This window comes from Hemiscyllium ocellatum, chromosome 47 (assembly GCF_020745735.1).
Source record: "Hemiscyllium ocellatum isolate sHemOce1 chromosome 47, sHemOce1.pat.X.cur, whole genome shotgun sequence".
Classification (NCBI taxonomy): domain Eukaryota; kingdom Metazoa; phylum Chordata; class Chondrichthyes; order Orectolobiformes; family Hemiscylliidae; genus Hemiscyllium; species Hemiscyllium ocellatum.
The window spans coordinates 12698044-12717906 of record NC_083447.1 but is presented as its reverse complement, the minus strand read 5'-3'; the positions used below and the strand labels follow the sequence as shown (position 1 = coordinate 12717906).

Below are 19863 nucleotides of genomic sequence, written 5' to 3'. Positions count from 1 at the left end.
CATTCAACTAGATCATTTAAAAAATATTTATATGCAGTTGTGGTATCACTGATTGGGCTAGCATTATTACCCTTGAAAAGATGGCAGTGAGCTGCCTTCATGAACTGCAGCAGTCCATGTGCAAAATGTTGGTTAGTGGTACATAGAACATAGAACATTACAGTGCAGTACAGGCCCTTCAGCCCTCGATGTGGCGCTGACCTGTCATACCAATCTGAAGCCCATCTAATTTACACTATTCCATATGCTTGTCCAGTGACGACTTAAATGTACTTAAAGTTGCCAAATCTACTCCCGTTGTAGGCAATGTTTCGATGTGGATGATTACAATGATATTTAGTATTTGACTCAGATCTAGATGCAGGTCCTTAGAAGCTTGGAAAGACTTCAGTACGGCACCACATTTCTTTCGGCACAGACATAAATATTACGGGAATAAATCATCCCCATTATTAGTCCCAGCTTCATTCCTAAAATATTAGCCTTGAATCATGAAACAGAAAATTTCAAACACATTTTTAATCATAAACCATTTCATCCATTTTTTATCCAGGAGAAAATGCTGAACGATACAGCAGCTCATTCTGTACTTTGTGCCGAGGGTATGAAGTTATCAGAATTGAGAACATTTACAAGCAGTCCCTGATTTACGAACACCCCACTACAGAATGCACATACTAATGAACTTGATCCCTTACAAGGGTATATTAGTATTAATTATAAAGATCTCACATGTGAACATTTCCTCAAACGCATGAATGGCTATTTTATGCCATCTTGTATTGTGTTCCAACTTGTGTAAATTCGACTTGCGAACAGACCTAGAAATGGAACCAATTCGCCACACGGGGATTGCCTGTAGATGAAGGAGCAGGAGAAGTGGGTGAGAAGCGATGTGCAGGAAGTTTGCTGCACAGAATCACAGTGCAATTCTTGATCAGAATAGAGATCATTTTCTGGTCAAAGTGACTAGAATTGCTCCAACCCCCAGAATTTGTATTGCTGTCCTGCATTTACTGTATTTAGTTAGAGTAATTGATTAAGAAAGCATATGGGAAACTTGCCTTTACTACCTGAGACATAGAGTTTCAGAACAGGAAGGTTATGCTGGAAGTACTGTATATAAAATGTTGAACATGCTACAACTAGAGTATTGTGTGCAGTCCTGGAATCCATATTATATGAAGGATGTAATTGCACTGGAGAGGGTGCAGAGGAGAATTACCAGAATGTTCCCTGGGCTGGAGTGTTTCAGTTATGAAGAAAGTTTGGATAAATTGGGGCTGTTTTTCTTAGAGTAGGGGAGATTGAGGAGGTGCATGATTTGAGATGTATAAAATTATGAGGTGCATAGACAGGGTAGACAGGAAGAAACTCTTCCCTTGGTGGAGGGATCAATGACCAGGGCTATAGCAGGAGATTTAGAGGGGATGGAGGAAAATGGTTTCATCCAAAGTGTGGTGGGTATGTGAAATTCACTGCCTGTAACAGTGGTACAGGTAGAAACCCTCCTAACACTTAAGTATTTAAATGTGCCCTTGCAATGCCAAAGCATACAAGGCTATAAACCTATAGTTGGAAAATTGGAATAGAATATTAGGTGGTTCTTTTTGACCAGCACAGATGTAAAGGGGTGAAGGGCCTTTTTCTATGCTGTAGATCTCTAAGACTAAATAGCCCTAATCAGGAAAGATTGCTGCAGTTTCAGTCATGAACCCCGTTTCCTGTAGTCCACATTGCAATCTGTAAAACCTATTTAAAAGGCAGCTATGTCATTTGCTTTTTGGCATTTTGTTTGCTGAGTGAAAGATTGCATTCACTGGAATATAGACTGCTGTGAGCATTCAAAGGGCACCCAGGATCTGGAAATGAATCTTTGAATCTTGACACTGCTTTACACAACTTTCCAGTATTGTGCAACCCCAGCAGTTGCCATGAAAACATAAAACACTGTCAGTGGCCATTCAGCCTCTGATGCTTACTCCATCATTCAATTAGATCATGCCTGATATGTATCGTAACTCATCTACTCAACTTGGCTGTCACTCTTAAATGCCCTTTCCTGGATGAAATTAGAAACCACGGATGTTCAAGTATTAGAATATATTTAATTAAGTAATTACAGCTGCAAAGGAAGCCATTTAAGATGGTCTCTGTGGGCCAAATTTCCTCCTCCTGGGCCCTAATGAGTACATCCAGGAATTGTTGGGTTAAAAACCCCATATGTAAAAAGAATCCATGACATTGGAAATCTTTTTAAATCTACTGATAGCAAATATTATTAAAATAAGGTGGGGAAACCGTCGAAAGCAACCACAATTGCAAGAATTCTTCACCCAGCGTTGCAACTGCTGATAACTTCATCATCCTTTAACCAGTTCCAAATGCATCAAGCATAATACTGTTAGTGTGAGGTTGAACAAAATAGAAGTGGCATTTCTCATTCTGTGCAACCACAAAGGAAGCTGGTGCACATTTAGTCTTGTTACTGTAAATGACCTGGAGAGGCGCACTCAGCACTGCAGCACATATTTGTGGCATTTCCTTTGTAACATCCCTCTGTCTGTCATGCGATGGTGTAACCCACCAGCATTAACATCACAGAGGCTTGTGAGTCAGTCATTCTGCTGTTTTGCATTTAGAATCTAAATACAGGGAAGACTCAGAACCAAGAGTTAAGGTTGAGGAAATTAGAAAGCAAAGGCTTGTGAGCGTATATTCATCTTGGTGATGGTCTTTGATGGATATTTGCCCAGAATATATATTTCTTTCAAGAGCTCCATGGGTTCTACTGCTATCCAGGAAGTCCATAGGGCTCTGGTTTAATGCCTCACCTGAAAGACTGAACCTGTGACAGTAGTTGCATACACTTCGCATTACGTTGGAATGTCTCAGCCCAGATGTTATCCATTAGCCCAAGAAAGAAGGGTAGTCCAGAGACCTTTACAGACAGAATTTCAGGATAACTTTCCAGGGCAGGAATTGGGAGTGACTGTGTGGGAGCATTTGAGGCACAGTTGGATGGGGTTTCAGAGAAGGGATGGATGGAGGAATTTGTCATCCCGGTCTGTGACACTGAGGACAACACTGTCATCTCTCAGTCACAGGTCAATGAGTCAGGTCTTGCCTCAAAGACATGAGCATATCATCTAACTAGACATTCCAGCATAATTGAAAAGAAAAAATTGTATTTGTATAGCTACATACATGACCATTAGACATATCAAAGCACTTTGCAACTACTTGGAAGCATAGTTGCCATTAGATTAGATTAGAGGCCCTTTGGCCCAACAAGTCCACACCAACCCTCTGAAGAGTAACCCATCCAGACCCATTTCCCTCTGACCTAACACCATGGGCGATTTGGCATGACCAATTCACCTGACCTGCACATTTCTGGACGTGGGAAGAAACCAGAGCACCTGGAAGAAACCCACGCAGACATGGGGAGAACATGCAAACTCCACACAGACAGTCACCCGAGGCAGGAATCGAACCCAGGCCCCTGGTGCTGTGAGGCAACAGTGCTAACCACTGAGCCACCATGCCATCCCATTATAATGTTGGAAATACAGCAGCCAATTCTCACACAGTCAGCTCCCACAGTCAGCAATGTGATAGTGATCTGATGATTGAGGGGACACCTGGGAATTACTCCCTTGATCCTCTTTGCAGTAGTATCATGGGATCTTGTGCATCCACACAAGAAGACAGGTGGAGCATTGGTTTTAGAGCCCTTCCAAAAGCTGACACTTGCAGCCGTGCAGCATTAACTTGGATGTGTTTGTTCTAGTTCTGAAGTGGGATTTGTTCAGACTCAGAAGCAGGAATGCTACCCACTGAGCCACTGCATGTCATACTGTTTGGAATTATCTTTCAGTTGTTATGTTAGACTGAGGTTTTCACCTCAGCAGATAGAAAATACCGCAAGATACTTATGGAAGTTCTTACCAATAATTAACTCTCGACCAGCATCAATAAAAAAAGATAACCTAGTTGTGATCAGGCTATTGCTTGTAAAGCTTGCTGCATGCAAATTGAATGCAGTGACAACATTTCTGAATTACTTAATTGGCTGCAAAGGTCTTTGGACATTCTGAGATTGTGAACAGCTCTACAGAAGTTCAAGATCTTTCTTTCTCTAAGTGATGTTGACTTATGGATAGAGTTTGCATACCTTGAGTCATAGATCTCGATAGTTGGGTGTGAGATTATTTTGATAACTGCTGAGTTGTTTATGCGAATTGAAACTCAACATCTTTCTTTGGGATTGGGCCAGGTTGATAACTCAGAGTGGTTTCTCCGTTTATATCAGTATCAGTGGGAGCTTGTGACCAACAGCGAACCAGAACTGCTGAATTACAAACATAGGAAGTAAGAGTAGAGGTAGGCCACTCAGCCCCTTAGGGTTGCTCTTCCATTTGGTAAGGTCATAGCTGATTTGGTGACTCCATGTTCCTATCTATCCCTGATGCCCATCTACCCCGTTGCTTAATGAGAATCTCTCCACTTCTGTCTTAAAAACATTCAAGGACTCTACTTCCACCACCTTTTGAGGAAGTGAGTTGCAAAGACTCAAGACCTATTAAGAGAAAAAATTGTCCTCACCTCTGTTTTAAATGGAAGACCCCTTATCTTTGAATAGCTGTGTTTTTGCCATAAATATCTTCTTTGCATCCCTGTATTGAAAACACCCAGTGTCTTATTTATTTAAATAGAAACAAACCAGTATGATTTAATGCTCAAAAATTCATTTGGACCATCTGTTCTACATAAGTTCCATACTTTATGCTTCAATGCTCGAGCCACTTTAATTATTACATATTCTTATATATGTGTAAAACCTTTTCTTCCTTTTTTCCCGTGTGTACATACCAAGCTTCCTATACATGTTGTTTTGCTATACACCTCCTTATGATAAGGAGACCCATATCTGACTACTTTCCGAAATGACTGACTGTTTTCCTGAATTTATTAATTATTATTATCTTTCATGGCCCCTTCACTTCAGGCACCTTCTCCCATGAGTAAAAGCAGGTTTTCTATGCCCACCTCTTCATGATTTTAAGAAACTCTATCAGATCATTCCTTTACAACGGAAAAGGAGTCCCAATCTATTTTTTTTATTTATCATAAGACTGCCACCAGCATTTACTGAACTTGTGGTGGTGATGTTCCCCTGTATCTGGTGCCCTGTTGTTATATCCGGGTAGAAGTGGCAGGTTTGGAAGGTGTTGTCAGATGAATCTTGGTGAGTTGCTGTACTGCATCTTGTAGATGACAAATCTTATTCAGATCTGTTCAGAAATCAATTTCAAACATTTGTTCATGGGAATGTGAATGTCACTGGCAAGACCAGCAGATATTCCCTATCCCTAATTGTGCTTGAATTGATTGGCATGCTCAGCCATTTCAGGGGGTAGTTAAAAATCAACCACATCACTGTGGATCTGGAGTCATATGTAGGCCAGACTGGGTAAAGATGGCAGATTTCCCTCCCTGGAGGACATTAATGAATCAGGTGAGTTTTTATAACAATCGGCTGTGGCTTCATAGCACTATTACTGAGTTTAACTTTATATTCCTGATCTGTATTAATTATAATTAGTAAGTAATTTAAATTAAATTCCCTTCTGGCGGATTGTGAATCTATGTACCTCTGATGAACTAGACTGTGACATTACCATTGTGCCACCAACTCCCATTGTCTAATGGATGGATGATGAAGGGGTTCTATGGCCTTTAAGCTACAGACAAGACTATTCTTGATGTTTCCATACTGTTTAACTCAGGTTGATTCACATACCAACACATATCTAGACAACCGCCTGCTGAAAACCAAGGGGGAAGAAGAGTGGATCTCATTTGATGTGACAGAGACAGTGAAAAAGTGGCTGTTGAATAAAGGTAAGAGGAGACAGAGATGAACTCCAGTTTCCAGAGAGAGAATAAAAGAGGGAGCATTGTGTTCATATTGTGCATTTCATGACCTCCGCGTATGCTGAAACACTTGTGACGAATACAGTAATTATTTTAGGGTTAGTCACCGTTATCATGTAGGACCTGTAGCTATTTTGCACATAGTTGACCTGCTACACTGGCGAGGCTCCTAAATGCTTTGCAGTCCCCAGACTTACAGGAGGAAGAATCCGCTTTTAGTTGATGTTATGATTTTTTTTCCCTAAAAAGAGTGGTCACCAGATTTCAGTGCAGAAAAGGTTATTAATCTTGTGGATCCAACATGAAAAGGGTTTGGAGAGTTTCAATGCGTCACTATCATAGATCACCTGTACTTAGCTACAAATTGACAACAAGCCAACATCTCCCCTAGAGTAAGAAAGACCAGCAGAGCACGTTGTAACGTTAAATTCAGTGTGGGATGTGCCTGTGAGATTGGGGAATGATTAGAGCAGAAAAGAGAGAGCTTTGTATTATAAATAACTCTGTGCTGTCCAGGTCCTGGGAGTGTTTGGGACAGTGTGTATGGAGGTTTACTCTGTATCTAACTGTATCTGCTGTACCTGTGTAGGTATGTTTGATGGGAACAGTGTAGAGGGAGCTTTAATCTATTTTCAATGTTGTCTCTGCTGTGGAAGTGTTCGATGAGACAGTCTAGAGAGAGCTTGTGCTGAAATTGGGCATTTAATTGTGTAGAGCTGGCTTTACTCTGTGGTAGTCAATGTCAAGAGTTTATTGCTGGGAAAGCACACTGGGTCAGGCAGCATCAGGGTGCAGGGGAATCAACATTTCGGGCAATTTTTTTAAAATGTAAAAAAAGGGTCAGGTTTGATCTCCAACATCTGATGAAGACTTCTGAGCCCTGCACTTTAGACAGAATGTGAAGGAATTAGACCATGTTCAGAACGGATTTACTAGAATGGTTCCAGGAGTGAGGGACCGGCTACAAAGAGATACCACTGAGGGACAATGACACCATGCTTAATGATCCTTGTATTCCACAGCACCTTCATGAAGGTTCACCAAAGTCATTATGGGATGAAGGTATTGTCTGATGAGGGAAGACTAAATAGACTGGGCCAGTATTCTCTGGAGTTGAGATGAATGAGAAATGATCTCATTCTCAAATAAAAATTTTTCAGGGATTTACAAGATAGATGCAGGAAGAGTGTTTCCCTCTAGGCTGGGTGGCTAGAATCAGAGGGGACAATCTGAAAAAAAAAGGAATAGGCCATTTAGGATTGAGATGAGGAGGAATTTCTTCATTTTGAGGATTGGGAATCTTTCAAATTCTGCACCCCAAAGAGCTGTGGAGGCTCCATCATTGAATATGTTCAAGACAAAGATCAATAGATTTCTAGATATTAAAAATAGCTAAGGATATGGGAGAGTGCAGAAAAATGGTATCGAAATAGAAGATTAACTGCAATCACATTAATTGGGGGAATGAACTCGAGGGACAGCACGGCTTCTTGCTCTTATTTATTCTGTCTTATGTTCACGCCCAAGTGCAGATGAGGATATTGGCTTAGGAGTCAGGCGTCTTCCAAATCCAAGTACCATACTCACATTTAGTGTGTGAATCTCTGTGAGTTCATATGTTCTGTGGTTTGTGTGAATCAATAATGCTAACTAATTCTTGTTTTAATCCCTAGGATTTCTGCTTCCCATAGAATGATAGAAACCCTGTCATTTGAACTAAAAGTTTCCATCTGCTGAGTACAGCTGCAGACTGTGTGATGAAAGAATGTTCATAATACTTTAAATGTAAATATTCTGAACCCACAAATCAACCATTTGTCCTTTTGTAGATTCAAGAATTTCCACATATCAAATGCGAAAGGCGCACAGGAGCGAATTATCGGATTAGAGTTGAATGACAGCCCCCACTGCAGTGCAGTACTGAGGGAGTGCTGCACTGTCACAGATTCCAACGTTCAAGTGAAACCTTATTTGCCCTTAAATCAGATCTGCAACACAAAGATCCTGTGGGCAGTTATCAATGAGAAAGAAGCGGGGAGAATCCTCTGATGCCCTGGTCAATATTTATCCCAGCAACTAGAATCATTAAAAACAGATTTTCTGAATCTGATTTCACTGCTGTTTGTGGGAGCTTGCTGTGTGCACATTAGCTACTGCATTTCCTGGATTACAAAAGTGAATACAATTCATATGCAATCTCCATTTTCTGAGGTTAGAAACAGCACTATACAATACAAGTGCTCTTCATTATTCACTGATGGTTTGGGGTTAATGCTGGAGTTTGATTGAGGGCACCATGTCTTTTTCATAGAGTCGTACAGCATGTTTACAGACCCTTTGGTCCATACTCATCCATGCCAACCACATATCCTAACCTGATCCAGTCCCATTTGCCAGCATTTGGCCCATATTCCTCTAAGCTGAAAATGTGTTGCTGGAAAAGCGCAGCAGGTCAGGCAGCATCCAAGGAGCAGGAGAGTCGACGTTTGGGGCATGAGCCCTTCTTCAGGAATCTGAATTCTTCACCATTCCTGAAGAAGGGCTCATGCACCAAACGTCGACTCTCCTGCTCCTTGGATGCTGCCTGACCTGCGCTTTTCCAGCAACACATTTTCAGCTCTGATCTCCGGCATCTGCAGTCCTCACTTTCTCCCATATTCCTCTAAACCCTTCTGATTCATTTATCCATCCAGACGCCTTCTAACTGTTGTAATTGTATCCACCTTCACCATCTCCCCTGGGAGCTCATTCCATACATGCATCATCAGGTGAGAAAGTTGCCCCTCAGGTCCCTTTTAAATCTTTCCCCTCTCACCTTAAACCTTTGCCCTTTAGTTCTGGACTCCCTTACCCTGAGAAAAAGACCTTGGCTATTCACCCTATCCATGTCCCTTTGTAAACCTCTGTAAGGTCACCTCTCAATCTCCAACACTTCAGGGAAAATGTCCCAATCTAGTCAGCCTTTACCTATAGCTCAAACCCTCCAATCCAGTAACATCCTTGTAAATCTTTTCTAACAGCACCTTTCCTGTAGAAGGGAGACCAGAAATGAATGCGGAAAGTTGCTTCATCTGTGGTACTGGATATCTTTGATCACCAGTAAAGTCTGTACATTTCTGATGAACGCCAGGATGTTGACAGTAGGGAATTCAGTAATGGCAAGGGACAACGGATACAATATCTCTTATTGGAAATGGTCAATTCTGTGCTACAAACATGACTGACTAACGTGATCCAGTTCTTGCCTAATATGAGTGCAGAGTGCTTAAGTATGTGTGAAGTTACACATGGAACTGAATACTAGTGTGGAATTGTAACAGGATTGATTGCAAAACACCTCAATTGGTTTACGCTGTTGGCTATGCTGTAATAATTTTCGTTAAGTGTACATTGTGACCCAAAATAAAATCTTTTATCCAATGAATTTGACTTTCTCTACACAGCGAACAACAGCCTCCTCCCTCACCCTGTCTTTTCTTGCAGAGACTGACCAAAGATTGAAGATCAGCGTCCACTGCTCCTGTGAGTCTTCCAACCTGAAGAAAAGCCTTCAACTGAAATTCTACGGTAATAAGACCCTCCGACTGTAATGTAGCTTTGTCCCAGATAATGTGGATCATGTTGTGGGTCTGTTCGCCGAGCTGGGAGTTTTTGCTGCAAACGTTTCGTCCCCTTTCTAGGTGACATCCTCAGTGCTTGGGAGCCTCCTGTGAAGCGCTCCTCTCATGTTTCCTTCGGCATTTATAGTGGCTTGTCTCTGCTGCTTCCTGTCAGTTACTGTCCGCTGCAGTGGCCAGTATATTGGGTCCAGGTCGATGTGTTTGTTGATAGAATCAGTGGATGAGTGCCATGCCTCTAGGAATTCCCTGGCTGTTCTCTGTTTGGCTTGTCCTATAATAGTAGTGTTGTCCCAGTCGAATTCACGTTGTTTGTCGTCTGTGTGTGTGGCTACTAAAGATAGCTGGTCGTGCCGTTTCGTGAATTCGACTGGGACAACACTACTATTATAGTGCAAGCCAAACAGAGAACAGCCAGGGAATTCCTAGAGGCATGGCACTCATCCACAGATTCTATCAACAAACACATCGACCTGGACCCAATATACCGGCCACTGCAGCGGACAGCAACTGACAGGAAGCAGCAGAGACAAACCGCTATAAATGCCGAAGGAAACATGACAGAAGCGCTTTACAGGAGGCTCCCAAGCACTGAGGATGTCACCTAGAAAGGGGACGAAACGTTTGCAACAAAGACTCCCAGCTCGGCGAACAGAACCACAACAACGAGCACCCGAGCTACAAATCTTCTCCCAAACTCTGAATGTGGATCATTTTACTTTTTCAATAAACTGTTACTTTGTTCCTCATAGAGACAAGCAACCTGAACCCTTCAATTACCTTTCTGTCTGTAACTCATTCCTGGGTATCTGTTATTCCATAAAAAAATCTAAACTGAGCGATTAGATCAAAGTCTGTAACACACTCCCAGTATCTGTTACAATTTATATAAAGCCATCAAATCCTTGATTAGACTCCAGTCTGTAACTCACTCCTGGTTATCTGTTACTTTATATATAAACACCTCTGAATTGACTCTTCTGTAGCTCATTTCCAGTATATTGTATACAAGTTGTCAATATTTTTGAAAAATATTTAATTTTTAAAACTAAGGCTTGATGCAGAATTGATTTTTGATTTAAGTCCATATGTGCTTGATGTTGGTGCATTAATTATTGGGTTGGGGGTGAGTGGGGCAGAGCATTGGGGATTCTAAGCAGTGGTTAAATCACACAAATGGAAATGGGGAATAAGAATGGGGATGGAAATGAGAGGGGGAATGGGTATGGGGATAGGATTGGAATTGGGCATGTGGAATGGAATCAGGGATGTAGAAAGAGCATGGGAATGGGAGGCACGGTGGCACAGTGGTTAGCACTGCTGCCTCACAGCGCCTGAGACCCGGGTTCAATTCCCGACTCAGGTGACTGACTGTGTGGAGTTTGCACGTTCTCCCCGTGTCTGCGTGGGTTTCCTCCGGGTGCTCCGGTTTCCTCCCACAGTCCAAAGATGTGCGGGTCAGGTGAATTGGCCATGCTAAATTGCCCATAGTGTTAGGTAAGGGGTACATGTAGGGGTAGGGGTATGGGTGGGTTGCGCTTCGGCGGGTCGGTGTGGACTTGTTGGGCTGAAGGGCCTGTTTCCACACTGTAAGTAATCTAATCTAATAAAAAAAAATGGGGAATGGGAATGGAAATTGGGATAGGGATAGGGCAGGATGTGTGATCTCTCAGGAGGATTCCATCACTTTCTTTTGTTTGACAGAGTCACCCAGGGGGGACTTGCAGGCCCTGGCAAAGCGGAACCGGAAGATGGCACACATCCTGATTATGTCCACCCCTTCGACCAGGGCTGACACTCACAGTAGAAGAAAACGGGACCTTGACACAGACTACTGCTTCGCGTAGGTCTCCCTTTAACTGTCCGAACAATAGTGGCCACCTCCTGATGGGGATGGTGCATTCAATTCAATCCAGGCAGAAGGCCACGGCTCCAGTCCCTAAACTCTGCTGGTCATGGAGTTGGAGGAGGCCAGTCAGCCCCTCAGTTCTGAGAGTGAACTGGATTTGCCTGATGTGTTTCTCTATCCCTTGAGACCCTTACCCCCCATTTAAAAAGTCTCATGCTTGAAAATTGCTGTTGATCATACAGCCCCCTCCTCCTCCTAAACAAAGTTCCGGATCCCAGAATTAGCGATCTCAGCCCCAACCTGAGAACCACAGTTGGCACTTGTGTTGTAGGGGAGCCAACTGGTAAGTACTACAACAATAATTTGAATTTACATAGCTTCTTTGGTGGAGTACAAACTCCCCAAGGTACTTCACTGCATTATGATTGGATTATATTAAACCTTGTGCTACATGTGGAGAAATTAGTATAAGTGGCTAGAATTTTGAATTGGACAGAGTAAGAAAAAAGGCGCAGAGGTCTGAGAGAATCCCAAGTTTAGGCTCCAGGCCACCAAAGAATTTTTAAATTCAATTCATGGAAGTCCAACGTTCATTGTTAAGGGGAAAATCAGGAGTCAAACACATTGCTGAGGGTCTAGAGTCACATGTAGTGCCAAACTGGGACAGACATGTAAGGACAGCAGATTTCCTTCCCTAAAGGGCATTAGTGAACCAGGTGGACTTCTATCACAAACAATAGTGGCTACATTGTCACTATTAGACCTGCTTTTCAATACAGAATTTTATTGAGTTCAAATTCATCATCTGTCATGACAGGATTTGAACCATATTTCTTAGGGTTCTGCGCTACTAGTCCAGTAACATTACTACTACTGTACCATCACCTTCTCTGAAGCAGTGATGGAGCAATGAAAACTGATGATGCACAAAGGGTCAGCAATGACAGAGTGCAGCAATCTTGGTGGATTGTTGGGTTGGCGGAAGTTTCCGAGATAGGCAGGGGGTGAGGTTTTTGGGTGAGGACAAGATTGAAGAGTCTATCATTCTCAGACCATGCAGTTGATCTGGAGGACGAACTGAGAGAAGCATTTTGCTAAAAACCCTCTATAATATGCACCATCATAGGTCTGCTGAGGAGAAGAACTGCTGTGTACGGCGCATGTATATTGATTTCCGAAAGGATCTCAACTGGAAGTGGATCCATGAGCCTAAAGGCTACTATGCAAACTTCTGCATGGGACCCTGTCCATACATATGGAGCTCAGACACCCAGTACAGCACTGTAAGTATCAGCAGAATCTCAAACACATATACACTGGAACATCAAAAATAGGAGCAGGATGTTCCATTTTGCCCATCCAGTCTACTCTGCTATTCTTGGCTACGAGAACCTACAAAATTCACACGTACAACAGCGCACTACATCAGTTTTGTTCTGCCTTTAGTGTAATTAATAGCAGCAGTTTCGGTACACATTCCCTTAACACTGTTTTGACAAACACTCCCCCACCGTCATACTCACTCCCCCACACACTCCCTCAACATCATGCTCGCTCCCCCCGCAGACTTCTGCACTATCACACACAGTGCTCTACACGCTCCCTCGCCATCACATTCAATCCGCCACATGCTCCCCCATCGTCACAGCACAGAGCAAACTGTGCTGTTGGATCCAGATGATTTTATGGACCTCATTTATTTCCTCATATTTTTTGAACATCCACTTAAAATACTCACATGGTTCTGCCCTTCCACAACTTCGAAATGTGACACTGATTCCTTCCAACCTATTAAGTTGAAAAAGTTATCCATACCCACACAATGTTTTCTCATCATTATCTTACAAGTCTCAATGAAACCGCCTGGTGTCAGGTCCGAGTCTATGGGCCCAGCTGGCAAGTTTAAATTTGGGAATTAATCCTGAGGCCTCCTCTGCACCCGTTCCAAACTCTCATGCCTTTTGCAGATAGTGAGAAGAGTGAAATGGGTAATGGTACAATATTTAACTGATGTCCAGCATTTTTGATTGACAATATGACATCTTCAGCCTGCAGCAGAAGGCTATAAGTTGGCCTCTGCAAACAGCCACTGCTGTGAACAGGAAGGATGGGCTCATCCTGAAACCTGTAGATAAAATAATGAAGGCTGATTCGAGCTGACTAGGGGTTAGACACTGAGCAGTCAGGCATCTGAAAGGGACGGCCTGTGGTGAATGGAAATTCCCTATTGATTAATTTCCATTCTGAGCATTCAAAATTATGCTACTCAGAAAGCTTAAGCTACTGAATACTTTATTTTCGATAAAGATTAGGATTTGAAACCCTCTTTTTAATAATGGCTTTCTCGAGGGAGAGAAGAGGTTTGTTTCAATGCAGAATGATGATGGGTGGTTTATATTCCCTCATTGTGATGGATGGACACAGAAATCTGTACACACTGGCATAGAGCCACTTGTACACAATAAAAGGATGCACTGGTAGAGATGCACATATACACTGGCACAGAGGCACACATCTACACCAATACATTGAAACATCAAAAATAGGAGCAGGATAAGTCCACTTGGCCCATCAAGTCTGCTCTGCTATTCTTGGCTACTTTAATCCAAAGCATTTTCCCAAATTATCCTGTTATCTTTAATATCTTGAACTACGTAGTTAAAAACACATGCGTGCACACCCTTACAGAGAGTCATGAACACACTGGGGCAGAAACACATAGAGACATTTTTATTTTGTGTTGAAAGGAATATTGCGACCATGAGTTGTGCATAAACCTACCGTGCATGTAGCTTTTATGTGGCTTTGAAACAGAATGATAGGAGTCGAAACTGAGAGCTAAATGTTGGCAATGATTCAAGTGAAATTTGAAAAAGATAATGACAGATTGATCTTTGTAACCTTGACATGAATCTGTCAGCATTTTGGCCTGGATATGTCTAAATTGAACAAGTGCATTAACTTTATACTGCAGATGTACAGGGGCTTTCCCCACAATGAAATCCCTAGAAATTTCTTCGACTATCATTATTGTATTTGACTTTCCCTAGCACAGTCTGTTTGAACCAAACTGCCTTTTGTTTCTGATGGAGCTGGGATTTTCCAGCTGGTCAGGAGCTTCTTTCTGTTGCCAGGCACCAGCTTTGATAGCCTGCTGCACAGAAACTGAAGAATGCCACTTAGACACTCCAACATGTTACTCTGTTCACTGAAACCATTGCTCATTTGCACTGTCACTCCCTTTATCTTGTTGGCCCCCTGTTGCTAGATACTCCCCAATCTGACAGACATTTATTGGGATCAGTCTTTAACGTTTCAATTGTCCCCAGATTTTGGAGGGACAGGGTTCCAGATTCTCATTACTGTGTGTAACAAAATGCTTCTTGATTAACTGCTTAATTCTAAATTTAAAAATTATGCCCAGCTCCCAGAACAGGTACAGCAAGAGGTTAAATACAGAGTGAAGATCCCTGTACACTTTTGCCATCAAACACTTCAAGGACAGGGAAAACACGAGGGTGGATACAGAGTAAAGGTCTCTGTACACTGTCTCATCACTCTCAGGACAGGAACAGTTTGGGGTTGGATACTTAAACTGAAAGTAAAGCTCCCTCTGCACTGGCCCATCAAATGCGCCAAGGATAGGAAAGATGTTAAACTTGAAAGTGTTCAAAAAAGATTTACAGGGTGTTGCCAGGATTAGAGGGTTTGACCAAGAGGAAGAGGCTGAATTGACCCTGGCGGGTCAGAGGGTGAGAGGTGACCATCTGGAAGTTTATAAAATCATGAGGGGCATGGATAGGGGATAGCCGAAGTCTTTTTATAAGGGTAGGGGAGTCCAGAAGTAGAGGGCGTAAGTTTAAGGTGAGAGGGGAAAGATTTAAAAGGGAACTTTTTCACGCAGTGGGATGGTGCATGTATTGAATGAGTTGACAGAGGAGGTGGTGGAATCGGATGCAATGACAACATGTAGATGGGTACATGAAAGGAAGGATTTAGAGGGATAGAGGCCAAATGCTGGTAAATGGGACTAGATCAGTTTAGAATATTTGGTCGGCATAGATGAGTTGAATTGAAGGGTCTGTTTCCGTGTTGTATAACTCTATGACAAGTACAGCGCATGGTTAAATACCGAGTAAACATCCCCTGTTGTTTTAAATTGAAGCTAAACCTTTCTTTCCAGTGTCCCCATAAACACACCCAGGAGATAGACAGCATGGGGATAGATACAGAGTAAAGTACCCTCTACACTGTCCTTATCAAACAAGGACAAGGATAGCACTGAGTTAAATACAAGACTGTTTACAAAGTTGAGAACCAAGATCAGGATTGACACTGCCCAAGAGTATTTCACACAATGCTCTTACAGCCATGACAGCTTGTTAACTATGTGATAGGTAAACTGCATTTATTTTTGATAGAGTTACAAGAAACAGGCTATTCAGCCAATCTGGTCCATTCTGCTGTTTATACCCACAAATACTTTCCACCAATCTCCTCCTTTCGCCCCTTCTCTCTCTACTGTCCCCATAAATACATCATATTACTTCACCACATTCTCACCACTTTTTGCATGATGGATTTTCTCCAATTGAATTTACTGTTGACATTCATAGCTGCTATTTGTAGTCTCTCCACTATTGGAAACATCTTCCCTACATACAGTCATTGCAGGACAAATGAAGGCCATTCAGGTGCAGCATGTTGGAGGCCACTTGGTCTTGTTATTGGCAGTGTTATTGCCAATGCTTGCGCATATAAAAAATTAATGAGGTTCCCACCTCTCTCTCTCTCTCTCTCTCTCTCTCTCTCCCCCTTCTTTTACAGGTCTTGGCTCTGTACAACTTGCACAACCCTGGAGGCTCCGCATCTCCTTGCTGTGTGCCCCACGTCCTGGAACCTCTGCCTATTCTCTACTATGTGGGTCGGCAGCCCAAAGTGGAGAAACTCTCCAACATGGTTGTGAAGTCATGCAAGTGCAGTTGAAGGTCCAGCCGAGCAAAGAGGGTCCAGTGCCAGCAAAGTCTAGAGCCAAAGTCGAACCAACTCAAAAGCCTCCAGGTGGATTACATCTGCACGAACATATTCAACACACGCCTAATGTGTGAAAATAGAGGCTTTCTGTTTGTCTTTTTCTATTCAGAATGTTGTCCACTAATTCCTGCCAGACCACACTGGACAATCTGACTCATGTCTACATCGTTCCAGGCTCCAGAATTCCAGCTCCAGCTAAGCTGGAGACTGCATTTCAGTGTTTTTATATTTTTAAATGACCGATATTCTGATAATTTATAAATCTAGGGGTCTTTTCAATCTGGTTTGTCCCAGAATCTGCTCCATGTAGTTCAATTGATTGCCACCTTCTACACTAGGCCCTGATCTCTTGACCTTGAAAGCAGCATTGAATCATGGGCCGATAATAGAAGTGTCTCATTGTGCTTTTACATTTAAAAAAAAATGATTCAGCTGCCTCCCAAACAGGTTCAAAAACTTTAGGCAGCTGATTAAAAGGCAGAGAGTCATTACATGAACTTTATAATTCTCCCCTGGGCAGCATTTTGATGAGTGTGTTGCCTCAAGGTTGGGCCTTAGGCCTTTGACTGACAGGAGAAGAGATTCAAAAAACAAAAATAACAACAGGAGGAAAGATGGTTACACCATGACGAATATTTCCAACATTAACTTGAAGAGGACTGTGAAACCATTTCAAAACATACCAAAAGTGGATTTCATCAAGACAACAAGGACTTGAGGATGGGCCTATTCAGGAAGATTAAAAATCAAACTCCTGGTTAATACCATCTATTCTGAGTATTTATTTCCGGGTCTTAGGCTGCAAACAGGATAAAGGCCTCAATCTGGCATGTTGACTCAAGAAATACGTGCTGCCAAATATGCATATGTGTTTCTAAAACTAATTGTTGCTTGATGAAATTGTGCATCTGTTCTCCTTTTTATACAGTATTTCTTGGGTTGAAGGATGGAATTTGTTCGTGATTAACTTTCCTCCATTATTCTTATTCTTGGATGTTCTGATAGAATTGAACATTGAGAAGATTAAGTTGGTGCACGGACAACACCCTCAACGAGTTGTCCTCCATCTCCACCACTTATCCATGCAACTTCATGTCCTTCATGTGACGAAATGTAGGGGCATCTTAAAATGATTGTTTCTGTGTTTGAACTTTGCGGGGAGATGGTGGCACTGATACTGGGTTAGTAACCAGCCAGCCCAGGTTAACTATTTGGGGACATCGGTTCAAATCCCACCACTGCAAGTGGTGACATTTAAATTCAATCAATAAAACTGGAATCGAAGCTAGTCTTAGCATCAGTGATTGTAAAACTATGTCAGTTGTTGTTTTAAAAAAAACATTGGTTTCATTAATGCGCTTTAAGGAAGGGTATATATCATCCTAACTGAATCTGGGCCCAGATTAGGTAAGGATGGCAGATTTCCTTCCCTAAAGGACCTGAGTGAGCCTGACAGGTGTTTACAACAAACAATGATTTTTAGCTTTCTATTCCAGATTTAATGAAATGAATTTAATGTTTTAGTGGAAATTTGTTCCCATGCCCCAGCACTGGTCTCAGCTTCTGGATTAGTGGACGAGTGATGTTACCATTACATCACCATTTCACTATTTTTTGTACTATGAATTTCTCATTGTCACTCAGAACCAGCTGCAAATGGAAGGTTCTGGATTTATCTCCCATCACGGGGCAGCAGCAACAGGATTAAAGAATCTGAAGATCTCGAGTTGCTGCTGTATGGTCAAAAGTCAGAAACCAGAGGGCAAGAGCCTCCCGAGGACATATGAGAAGCATCAGGGACTTTAGACAGGCAAATAAATAATCCAGAAGAAAAAAACATTAATTTGATCAGCGAAAATGAACTCATTGGCTAATAGCTTTTTGGGTTGCCAACAATGATTAATATTAGTCCTGGAGGTTTCACACATGACTTGCCCTTGCTCCCAGGCTTCAGCCATTGGTGGTCCAACACATCCATCCTCATGGCAGAAAGGCCAATCAGAAAGCAAAAAAGGCTCAGCCATTTGGATGAAACCTGACGGTCAGCCAAACAGCTATTTCCCATGTTTTCAATATTTTTATATCTGGTAAGGTGAAACGTGCCAAGACAATAATAATAAAAAAAAACCCCACAATCTTCCTGATGTATCAATGATTTTTCTCCAGATTTGCAGACAACAGATTGATAATCACATCCTGGAAGCTCCAGGCATCGGTGGATTAGCATTTGGCAAATGGCTTTATATTTGGTGTGTGTTGAGGTCTGAAGTCATTGGAACTCATGACATATGTCATGTCCAGTGTTCAAGGTGGAATGAGGTGAATTCTTCTTCTCCATGTAGAGACTGGGTCATTGAATATGTTCAGCACAAAGTTAGACAGATTGTTGATTGACTAAAGAGACCCAGTTTATGAAGTTGTACACAGGAAAGTAGAGTTGATCTGCAATAATCTGACTTAATGTTAGAGCAAACTTGAAGGGCTGACTGGGCTTCTGCTCTTTTTTCTTGTCTTCTTGAGTTAAATAATTGAATGATGCAGTTGTAGAACTTCGCCCTAACCACCGGCAATCCTTTAGTAACATGCCTCTGTTTATCCCCATTAGTGGAGATATGTAAAGGATTTAATTACTTTGACTCTCATCCCCGCCCATTCCCACACCATTCAATCTAACCAAGTGTAGGTGTTGTAAGAGAATGTGATGACTTTAACAGTGTGTAACCCAACGTTACTTTGTGTTGCTACTGAATTAGCTCAGTTGCTACTGTTACCAAGATCTCACCAAGAGGACGGAATTTTGAATTGCCAACCAAATTATATTGAGAGTACCACCTTGCCCCCATTTTATTTGTCCTTCCAACATGCAGCTGCTAGTTCCTGTTTGGCACCATGTCCCACGCGTTTGGTTTGGTCAAGAGTTGGCTGTTTGAACTCAGAAGTGACTGTAAGAGTAAAGTCGCATTATGTGGTGATTTTCCAAGTATATAACCCTCCAAGGCCGGGGCCCTCCCAATGTCTGTACCTCCTGCAGCTGTAGAATTTTCCTAAATCTTGATGTTGCTCCAAGTTAAGCCTCTTGCACATCTCTGATTTCCAACATGGAGGCTGTACCTTCATCCTAGATTCTGGAACACATTTCTTCCAACATTTCTTAAAACCTACCTCTTTGACCAAGCCTTTGCTAACACTGCCTAGTCTCTCCCCTCTGACTTGGAATCAGTTGTTTTTAATGCAAATTCATTCATTGGATGTGAGCATCACTGGAAGGCCAAGATTCATTGCCCATCTCCAATTACCCTTTGAGGAGGGTAAAGAGTCAACCATTGAATGACATGTAGACCAGACCGGGTAAGGATGGCAGATTTCCTTCCCTAACTGCCATTGGTGAACTAGGTGGGTTTTAATGACAATTAATTATACTTG

General features: G+C 42.2%; 1 protein-coding gene across 1 annotated transcript in view; it reads left to right on the top strand.

Annotated features, from left to right (window-relative positions):
• LOC132836792 (transforming growth factor beta-3 proprotein-like) overlaps positions 1-18579 on the top strand; it is a 42312-nt gene extending 23733 nt beyond the window's left edge. The window contains exons 3-7 of the mRNA XM_060856262.1: positions 5793-5907; positions 9424-9507; positions 11262-11400; positions 12533-12689; positions 16234-18579. Of these exons, the coding sequence (XP_060712245.1) occupies positions 5793-5907; positions 9424-9507; positions 11262-11400; positions 12533-12689; positions 16234-16392 (654 nt within the window). The 3' untranslated portion in view covers positions 16393-18579. The remainder of the gene's footprint in view (positions 1-5792; positions 5908-9423; positions 9508-11261; positions 11401-12532; positions 12690-16233) is intronic.
• The last annotated feature ends 1284 nt before the right edge of the window (positions 18580-19863 follow it).